General features: G+C 46.2%; 1 protein-coding gene across 3 annotated transcripts in view; it reads right to left on the bottom strand.

Annotated features, from left to right (window-relative positions):
• Positions 1-1,144: 1,144 nt before the first annotated feature.
• Positions 1,145-11,049, bottom strand: part of ZNF490 (zinc finger protein 490) — a 32,902-nt gene continuing 22,997 nt past the window's right edge. For 2 of the 3 annotated variants that reach the window (XM_007995396.3, XM_037992082.2), the window contains exons 3-5: positions 7,914-8,040; positions 7,342-7,402; positions 1,145-6,194 (exon numbers count right to left, since the gene is read on the bottom strand). In XM_007995396.3, coding sequence (XP_007993587.2) covers positions 4,955-6,194; positions 7,342-7,402; positions 7,914-8,040 — 1,428 coding nt within the window. In that variant the 3' untranslated portion in view covers positions 1,145-4,954. The remainder of the gene's footprint in view (positions 6,195-7,341; positions 7,403-7,913; positions 8,041-11,049) is intronic. The other variant, XM_007995398.3, reaches the window with a different exon arrangement.

Raw genomic sequence — 11,049 nt, 5'->3', positions numbered from 1 at the left:
CCCCACCACCAGACCTACAGGACAAGGCCAACACCTAGCATCAGTCCCAGCTTCATTCTACATAGAAAGGCAAACTGAAAACTCCTAGCCCCAGAACATTTTAAGGAGGACCCAAATCCGATACTCCTGCTCCTAAATGCCAAAGACATAGAAACTGGGCCAAGCGCGGTGGCTCAAGCCTGTAATCCCAGCACTTTGGGAGGCCGAGACAGGTGGATCATGAGGTCAGGAGATCGAGACCATCCTGGCTAATACGGTGAGACCCCGTCTCTACTAAAAAATACAGAAAACTAGCCAGGCGAGGTGGCGGGCGCCTGTAGTCCCAGCTACTCGGGAGGCTGAGGCAGGAGAATGGCATAAACCCGGGAGGCGGAGCTTGCCGTGAGCTTAGATCCAGCCACTGCACTCCAGCCTGGGTGACAGAGTGAGACTCCGTCTCAAAAAAAAAAAAAAAAAAAAAAAAAGACATAGAAACTGCCATCTTTGGTTGGCTAAATCTGGAACAGAAGTTTGTTCGGCCTCAACAATGGAACACAGAGCAGCAATTAGCAGCAGCTCAAAGGAGCATGCTGGCCGCCAGATAGCAGAGCAGGTTAGCACCTGAGAGAAAGGGAAGGCTAAACATTGCGTGGTGACCAACATCTAGACATCCTGCTGACAGTGCCAGCTGTTATGGTTGCCTGAAAAGGTGTGCTTTGGATGTTGACACTGATGGCTATGTGGTGCACATACACACCGAGAATATGAAAAGGCTTATTACAAAAATGAGGTCTCAGGGAGAACAATGCAGGGCTCTCGAGCAAATGTGACATGGTGTGAGAGCAAGGAAGATGGCATTCCTGTCCCTTATGAGTACTGATGCAAAAATCTTTAAATAAATGTCAGCGAAGCATATAAAACAATATATTCAAGCATTATGCAATATAACCAAGTGAGATTTATCCCTGGAATGTAAGGATGGTTCACCATATGGAAACTGATCAGTGGAATACACCACATTAGGAAATGATGGAAAAATGACAGTCTTGATCGATGCAAAAAAGCATCTGACATAATACCCATTTATGATTAAAAACCCACAATAAACTAGGAATAGAATGTGCTCAGCTTGCTACAAAGCATGTATGAAAAACTTAACAAAATCTTTGATGGTGAAAAACCATATTTTTAATATCTAACATCAGAAACAAGGATGTTTGCTCTCACCAGCTCCATTCAATGTTAAGGGGGGGTGTTCCCAGGGAAATCAGGCAAGAAAATACAAGCATTCCAGCTGGGCCTGGTGGCTCAAGCCTGTAATCCCAGCATTTTGGGAGGCCGAGGTGGGCGGATCACAAGGTCAGGAGATTGAGACCATCCTGGCCAACATGGTGAAACCTCATCTCTACTAATAAAAAAACTAGCTGAGTGTGGTAGCACATGCCTGTAATCCCAGCTACTCAGGAGGCTGAAACAGGAGAATTGCTTGAACCTGGGAGGCAGAGATTGCAGTGAGCTGAGATCATGCCACTGCAGTCCAGCTTGGTGACAGAGTGAGACTCCGTCTCAAAAAACTAACCAACAAACAACCCCCCCCCCAAAAAAAACCCAGCCAGGTGCAGTGGCTCGCGCCTGTAATCCCAGCACTTTGGGAGACCGAGGCGGGTGGATCACAAGTTCAGGAGATTGAGACCATCCTGGCCAATATGGTGAAACCCCATCTCTACTAAAAATACAAAAAAATTTAGCTGGGTGTGGTGGCACACATTTATAGTCCCAGCTCCTTGGGAGGCTGAGGCAGGAGAATCGCTTGAACCCGAGAAGTGGAGGTTGCAGTGAGCCAAGATCACACCACTGCACTCCAGCCTGGCAACAGATTCCATCTCAAAAAAGAAAAAAAAAAAGCATTCCATATTTGAAAATATATATATACACACAGCCCTCTAGACAAATATACAAAAACCACACACTTTGTCACTGTACATACAGGTGGACAAACACAAACTCACAAATCCACAGATGTAACAGCCCAGATACTAAAAGATGCTCCCAGACAGAAGGACCTCAGGTGTTCTGATCTCTTCTCCAGGTTTCTCTGGCTCCTCAGGAATAACCACCACAGTGCCATATATATTCTTGCTTGCTTTCTTGTCTTCCAGAATGTCAGGATCAAGGGGACAGAGATATTAGCACAGCTTTGTTAACTATACCTATTAGAGAGTGTTACACAGAGGAAAATATTTACTGAATATTAGGACTCACACAGACACATACACAAATGGATTTTACACAAACGTCATCACAGACCCACATATACTTGTCCTTCAAAAAGTGAATGTTCTCACTCCCATTCCATGTAGCAGAGATACCCCTTAGCTCCCCAACACCTATCACAAAAGATGGCTCCTTGAGCCCATTCTGACAGTGAAGGAATCTCAAACTTTCCGACCTCCCACAGTACAATAATCATGTCTCTACAAAAGCAGAACATGGCAGCCCAAGAATGCGAAAATAAGGACCTGAAATGGGTTGAGTAATAATGTTCCAACCCCTCAAACTACCATAAATGTTCCTGGTGAGAGAAGCAAAGGTGTGTATCTCCTGGTTCAGCCACCGGGTCCTCCACTGCATCTCCACGGTAGCCATCACTTCCACTGAGGCCTCAGCTGCCAGCAAACTTTGCTCCAGTCAGCCTCTGGACCCTAGTATCTTCACCGTGGTGTTGGATGCTGCCACCTGACCCATCCCTGCTGTTGGAGGAGGGTGGAGGCCAGAGGCCTAGAGAGTTCCGACTACAGGTCTCCAAGCGACAGAAAGATCACTTCTGGGACCCAGGGAGACTGTAAGTTGTTATGAGGGTAGATGGTGACCTGGTTTCCCTCAATGCTGCCACCTCCCTTCTAGAACACACTGACTTGCTCTCTAAGAAAAGGGTGGACTGACCCCAACAAAGGACAGACCCGACACCTATCATGCCTGTGCAATTCAGAAAAGGGAGAATTCGGTGGCTCCAGCAAGCAGTTTATTGGGAGTTGAGTTCACCTTGCCATAAGATGTGAAGCAAGGTAGTTCCATGGCTTGTGAACCCTGACGCCAGCGCCTCCCATACACAACAGAGCTGGAGCTCTGCAGCGTGCGTCCTTTTCCAAAAACAGCCAGGTGCTACTCTTAGTGGGAGGCTAGGAAACCAGTCCTGGAGCAGGATGCACGTGACATGCACTGACGTGAGAAGGCCGGAGCACCATCCGTGCATGTGCTGCGGAATATCTCAGGATAGAACGTGCCAGAAAATGGGGAAAGCAAGTTAGGGGAGGTAAGCATTTTGAGTGTCCTACAGCTAAGACATGGCAGAGTGTGTCTCTGTGACTCCACCAGCAGTTTTGAGATTATTCTGACTGCGGTGGTTGGTACAGGGCTGGTAATTGCAGGAGAGCGCGTGCTGTGTGGTCAAGGGGAATGTGTCCCATGACACAGGCTCTGCTTCTTCAGCCCTCTCACCTCAGAGCCACCTGGGGTTGCCACAGAGAAATTTAGATGTGAATTTTTAAACATGTTTCCCAGTAAGTATCCAAAGTGTAGGTTTGAGATGGGAAATGGAGCTGGAGATGACCTCAAAACAGCCCTGGAATAATGCGATGCTGACAATGTCTGTGAATTAGGATGTCCACAGGCATATCCCACTTGGGGAGAACTGTAAGGTTAGAAGCACAGCACTCCCACAGTCTGACCCGAGGACACTGACGGAAACTTAAAGGCAGATTCTGGGAGTCTTCTCACTTCTATCCAGTCATGTGTGTGAGCTGAGGGCAGCCACTGCCCTAGAGGGTGTTTCCTAACTTCTGACTGGATGCCACAAAAGGCCTGCTGGGACCCAAGTCCTTCTTCCCCATTCCTTTAATTCTTCCTATGAAGAATCTCGACAATGGCTGCACGTGTAATTGAAGATGTTCCCATATTGCTCACATTAAAGAAGGCCGCTCTCCAGCGTGGGTGGTTTCATGGTTTTAAAATGAACTGGGGGCCAGGTGTGGTGGCTCATGCCTGTAATCCCAGCACTTTGGGAGGCCGAGGTGGGTGGATCATTTGAAGTCAAGAGTTTAAGATCAGCTTGGTCAACATGGTGAAACACTGTCTCTACTAAAAATACAAAAATTAGCTGGGCATGGTGGTGGGCACCTGTAATCCCAGCTACTTGGAAGGCTGAGGCAGAAGAATCGCTTGAACCCAAGAGGCAAAGGTTGCAGTGAGCCAGGATCACACCACTGCACTCCAGCCTATGGCAACAGAGTGAGACTCCATCTCAAAAAACAGACAAACAAAAAAAGGCTGGGAGCTGTGGCTCACGCCTATAATCACAGCACTTTGGGAGGCCAAGGTGGGCAGATCACCTGAAGTCGGGGGTTTGAAACCAGCCTGACCAACATGGAGAAACCCCACCTCTACTAAAATCACAAAATTAGACAGGCGTGGTGGCGCATGCCTGTAATCCCAGCTTCTTGGGAGGCTGAGGCAGGAGAATCGCTTGAACCCGGGGACAGAGGTTGCAGTGAGCTGAGATCACACCACTGCACTCCAGCCTGGGCAACAAGAGCAAAACTCCATCTCAAAAAAAAAAAAAAAAAAACCACAAAAGATGGGATGGATAAAGAATTTTCCTTACAGTTTCTCTCAGTATATATTCTCAGGTATCTTTAAAAGATTCTGTGAAGTGAAGGCTTTCCCACACTCCTTACATTCATATGGTTTCTGTCCATGGAGTCCATTCGCATATTTGCAATCCTACAGGAGAGTGGAAGTGCCTCCCATATTTGTCAAATATTTCATTGCCGCATGAGTCATGTCTTCAAAGTGAATTAGGACAACTGAAGGCTTAATCACACAGTTTACATTCCTTGAATTTCTCTCCAGCGTAAGTACTCTCATACATCCAAAAGGAACTAATACAGCTGACAGCGTTGCCACACTGTTTACTTTCTTAGGGCTTCTGTCTAGTATGAGTCCTTTCGTGCACATGCAGAGACTTTGAGTAACTGAAGGCTTTACCACATTGTCTACATTGAAAGGGTCTTTCTCCAGTATGAATTCTTTTGTGTACTTTCAGGGAATTTAAACAAGTGAAAGCTTTGCCACACTGCTTACACTCACATGGTTTCACTCCAGTGTGACTTCTTTCATGCCTTCGAAGGTGACTGAAGTAAATGAAGACCCGACCACACTGTTTGCATTCATAGGGTTTCTCTCTAGTATGGGTTCTTTCATGGATTCGAAAGTGAGTGGAATAAAGAAAGGCTTTACCACATTCTTTACATTCGTAAGTTTTCTCGCCAGTGTGAACTCTTTCGTGCAATTGAAGGTAACTTGAAGAATTGAAGGCTTTACCACATTGTTTACACTCATAGGGTTTTTCTCCAAAATGAGTTCTTTCGTGCACTTGACAGGAACTAGACGACTTGAAGGCTTCCCCACATTTCTTACATGTATAAGGTTGAACTCCGGTGTGGGTTTTCACGTGTTTTCGAAGGCTTGAGTGAGAAAAGAAGGCTCTCCCACATTCCCTACATACAAAAGGTTTCTCTCCAGTATGAGTTTTCTCATGACTCCGTAAGTACGTGGGACAACTGAAGGCTTTCCCACACTGCTTACATTCATAAGGTTTCTCTCCGGTGTGAGTCCTTTCGTGGGTTAGAAAAGGCTGGTAATAGATAAAGGCTTTTCCACACTGTTTACATTTGTAGGGTTTCTCTCCAGTGTGATTTTTTTCATGGCGCCGAAGGGCAGTAAGATATCTGAACGCCTTCCCACATTCCTTACATTCATAGGGTGTCTCTCCAGTATGAATTCTTATATGGTTTCGAAAGGAAAAGAGAAATGCGAAGGCTTTGCCACATTCTTTACATTCGTATGGTTTCTCTCCAGTATGAATTCTTTCATGGGTTCGGATACTGGAGCTGCGAGTGAAGGTTTTCCCACATTCTTTACATTTATGTGGCTTCTCTCCATATTCATGATACTCATTTGGTTTCTGTTCAGTGTGAGACCTCATGTGTCTATTAAGGGAGACTTGATGCATGAAGACTTCCCCACACACAATGCAGTCACATGGTTTTAATCCAGTAGGAGTTTCCAGGTTCGTATGAAGATCAGGAATCGGGCTACTGCTTTTTCCACATGGACGATCCTCTTTATTTTCACAGAGTGTTTCAACCGTAGGACTGCTGTAAAAAATGAGTACCATATTATTAATAGTTTTGTATTAACGATCTTATATTTATTAGCAAGTACCAGAATTACATTTTAAATATTTTCAGAGAAACTGTATGTTATCTGCCCTGTCTAAATTGTTTGAAAGCTAATATACTCAATACTCTAGAACAGGTGGTGACCATAGCTATTATCAAAATAGTCAAGAATTTTTTTTTTTTTTTTTTTTTTTGAGACAGAGTCTCGCTCTGTCGCCCAGGCTGGAGTGCAGTGGTGCGATCTTGGCTCACTGCAAGCTCCGCCTCCCAGGTTCACACCATCCTCCTGCCTCACCCTCCCGAGTAGCTGGGACTACAGGCGCCCATCACCACACCCAACTAATTTTTTTGTTTTTTTAGTAGAGATGGGGTTTCACCATGTTAGCCAGGCTGGTCTCGATCTCCTGACCTCGTGATCCACCTGCCTCAGCCTCCCAAAGTGCTGGGATTACAGGCGTGAGCCACTGCACCCGGCCTTTTTTTTTTTTTTTTTTTAAAGATGGAGCTTTGCTCTTGCTGCCCAGGCTGGAGTGCAATGGTGTGATCTCAGCTCACCATGACCTCCACCTCCTGGGTTAAAGCGATTCTCCTGCCTCAGCCTCCCAAGTAGCTGGGATTACAGGCATGTACCACCACACCCCGCTAATTTTGTATTTTTTTTTTTAAGTAGAAACAGGGTTTCTCCATGTTGGTCAGGCTGGTCTTGAACTCCTGACCTCAGGTGTTCCACCCACCTCGGCCTCCCAAAATGCTGGGATTACATGCATGAGACACCATGTCCGGCCAGGATTTTTACATACTGTTTCATAGTGATTTCTTTTCACACCCTGAACATCTATGACTTTTTTTTTTTTCTGTAGAGACAGGTTTTCTCTATATTGACCAGGCTGATGTTGAACTCCTGGCATCAAGCAATTCTCCAGCCTTCACCTCCCAAAGGCTGGGATTAGAGGTATTAGGTACCTTGCCCAGCCCATGACAGTTTCAATGAAACATCTTCAGTAAAAATTTTCTAAGAATGAATAAACTTGAAACTGTGCTTATTGTTTTGCTTGCTTGGCTTTTGAAATTTATGAAACAGTAAGATTTTCTCAGGGGCTAATTACTCATGAATGCAACTCACCTTGGTTTTCTTCCTTGGTTTTTGGGGTCATCTTCAATATCTTGGTCTTTCCATTTTTCCCCTAAAATACAAGCCCAGAGAACCCACTATAAATTATTAGAAATTAAAGAAAATTATAACACTCTAAGATCCATGATTAGCTATGAGCGTGTCTGGTTTACTTACTAAAGTATTCTCTACCCACATTTTTTTTTTCTTTTGAGACAGAGTCTTGCTCTGTTGCCCAGGCTGGAGTGCAATGGTGCAGTCTCAGCTCACTGCAACCTCTGCCTCCCGGGTTCAAGCAATTCTCTTGCCTCAACCTGCTGAGTAGCCAGAATTACAGACACCTGCCACCATGCCTGGCTAATTATTTATACTTTTAGTAGAGACGGGGTTTCACCATGTTGGTCAGGCTGGTCTTAGACTCCTGACCTCATAATCTGCCCACCTTGGCCTCCCGAAGACCTGGGATTACAGGTGCGAGCCACCGTGCCCAGCCCTTTCCCACATTTTAAATCTTGGAACACAGTTGTTGTGCAAGAAACACTTGTTCTCTCCTTAATTAAGTAGAGAAATTATGTCACCCTTACCTATGCAGGCCAGGTTCTTGAAGGTTGCCCGCATCACATCTCTGTAGATATTCCTCTGGCCAGGATCCAGCAAAGCCCACTCCTCCAGGGTGAAGTTCACAGCCACATCCTCAAGGGAGATGGAGTCCTAAAACATCCCCCATGTGTGTATAGGAGGAGGGGTGAGATTGGCAGTAGTGAGGATCCATTCTCAGAATTCCTGAGAAATTCCATATAATCCTGTAGTCTCGGTTTGGTGGTATGACTTTGTTGTCAGAACTCTCCACACTCAGTTCCTCATAAATTTAACACTATCATGAACATACAAAAATTCTTTCTTTTTTTTTTTTGAGACGGAGTCTCGCTCTGTCGCCCGGGCTGGAGTGCAGTGGCCGGATCTCAGCTCACTGCAAGCTTCGCCTCCCGGGTTTACGCCATTCTCCTGCCTCAGCCTCCCGAGTAGCTGGGACTACATGCGCCTGCTACCTCGCCCGGCTAGTTTTTTGTATTTTTTAGTAGAGACGGGGTTTCACCGTGTTAGCCAGGATGGTCTCGATCTCCTGGCCTCATGATCCGCCCATCTCAGCCTCCCAAAAAAATTATTTCTATATTTTAACTGTGATCACTTGAAGCCTTAGTTTTTTTTGTTTGTTTTGGTTTTTTTTGAGACGGAGTCTTGCTCTGTCACCCAGGCTGGAATGCAGTGGCCGGATCTCGGCTCACTGCAAGCTCCGCCTCCCAGGTTTACGCCATTCTCCTGCCTCAGCCTCCCAAGTAGCTGGAACTACAGGCGCCCGCCACCTTGCCTAGCTAGTTTTTTGTATTTTTTAATAGAGATGGGGTTTCACCGTGTTAGCCAGGATGGTCTTGATCTCCTGACCTTGTCATCTGCCCATCTCGGCCTCCCAAAGTGCTGGGATTACAGGCTTGAGCCACCGAGCCCGGACTTTTTTTTTTTTTTTTTTTTTTGAGATGGAGTCTCGCTCTGTAGCTCAGGCTGGAGTGCAGTGGAGCAATCTCACTGCAACCTCTGCCTCCTAGGTTCAAGTGATTATCCTGTCCCAGCCTCCCAAGTAGCTGGGACTACAGGTGCATGCCATCACGCCCGGCTATTTTTTTGTATTTTTAGTAGAGATGGGGTTTCACCATGTTAGCCAGGATGGTCTTGATCTCCTGACCTCTTGATTCGCCCCCTCGGCCTCCCAAAGTGCTGGGATTACAGAAGTATTAATTTCAACGTGTTTGTAATATTTATCCTACGTTCAGTTTTTCCTTTCTGTCTCATTTCATGGGTCTAGGAAGTTATTGGAAAGAAAGCATGGCAACTAGGACCTCTATAAAACCCCTGTACTCATGAAAGGGTTTATTACTCACATGCTTGAGATCTCAGGCAAAGCTGTGTAGGCTCTCAAGCACTTGTGAAATGGCTTCAGAGAGCAAGAAAAGGAGCCTGGCTGGGGATTTTTACTGACATTAGGGAGTGGGCTAGTGTGAGTTCAAGCATACAAGTGGAGGCTGATGTGAACTGACTCTGTCACCAGCACCAAATGAGGGTGACCCAGGCATTCTTCCTACCACATCTATATGTGGGGTACACAGTGGAAACTGAGGAATGAGGTTTTAAAGCTGTGAGCAGTCAAAGGCCAGGCGGGACGGCTCACGCCTGTAATCCCGGCACTTTGGGAGGCAGAGGTGGGTGGATCACTTGAGGTCAGGAGTCCAAACACTAAACCTCCAGCCCTTTTTCTCTCCCCCCACTTTGGGGGCTAGGGCTAGAGGAAGATCAAGACTGGGAGTCTTTCTGGACATCAATCCCCACCCTGAAGTTAGGTAGGCGTTCCAGTAGTCATTTATTTACAACAAAAGAGGCTCCTATTACCCTTATCACTCATGAAATTCCAAGAGATTTAGGAACTCTGTACTAGGAACCACACACAAAAGACCAAATGTCTTTCTTATCATAGCACTGAACATCATGGCTCAGGTGCACAGGTTCACCAGAAGACAGATGATTCACAGGATTACATCATGTTTCCACTCCAGTCACTGGTAACAGTGTGTCATCAGAGTTTTGTTTTTAGTTTGAGACCCAGTCTCACTCTGTCACCCAGGCTGAAGTGCAGTGGCGTAATCTTGGCTCACTGCAACGTCTGCCTTCAGCGTTCAAACAGTTCTCCTGCCTCAGCCAACCGAGTAGCTGGGATTACAGGCATGTGCAACCACACCCAGCTAATTTTTGTATTTTTTGGAGACATGGTGTTCCTTCATGTTGGCCAGGTTGGTCTCGAACTCCTACCTCAAGTAATCTGCCCGCCTTGGCCTCCCAAAGTGCTAGGATTACAGGAATGAGTCACCACTCCTGGCCTGGGTATTTATTTTAAAACAGTAGACCAGGCCGGGTGTGGTGGCTCATGTCTGTAATCCCAGCACTTTGGGAGGCGGGAGGCAGGCAGATCACTTGAGGTCAGGAGTTTGAGACCAGCCTAGCCAACATAGCAAAACTCCATCTCTACTAAAAATATACAGATTCACCGGGTGTGGTGGGCACCTGTAATCCCAGCTACTTGGGAAGCTGAGGGAGGAGAATCACTTAAACCCAGGAGGCAGAGGTTGCAATGAGCCAATATTGCGTCCCTAAACTCCAGCCTAGGTGACAGAGCAAGACTCCATCTCAAAAAATAAAATAAAATTTAAAATAAAACAGTAGAGCCGGGCGCGGTGGCGCAAGCCTGTAATCCCAGCACTTTGGGAGGCCGAGACGGGCGGATCACGAGGTCAGGAGATCGAGACCATCCTGGCTAACACGGTGAAACCCCGTCTCTACTAAAAAAAAAAATACAAAAAACTAGCCGGGCGAGGGTGGCGGCGCCTGTAGTCCCAGCTACTCGGGAGGCTGAGGCAGGAGAATGGCGTGAACCCGGGGGGCGGAGCTTGCAGTGAGCCAAGATCACGCCACTGCACTCCAGCCTGGGCGACAGAGCGAGACTCCGTCTCCAAAAAAAAAAATAAAAAATAAAAATAAAATAAAATAAAATAAAACAGTAGAATACAATGAAACAACATTCTACTAATTTCTTTCTGCATGTTTCACAATTAAAGAATATCTAGAGAACCCCAAAAATGACAGAACACAGAAAACCAGGGACAACAAAGGCAA

Source organism: Chlorocebus sabaeus, chromosome 6, assembly GCF_047675955.1.
Source record: "Chlorocebus sabaeus isolate Y175 chromosome 6, mChlSab1.0.hap1, whole genome shotgun sequence".
Classification (NCBI taxonomy): Eukaryota; Metazoa; Chordata; class Mammalia; order Primates; family Cercopithecidae; genus Chlorocebus; species Chlorocebus sabaeus.
The sequence above is the reverse complement of the archived record's forward strand: the minus strand, read 5'-3'. Positions and strand labels throughout refer to the sequence as shown.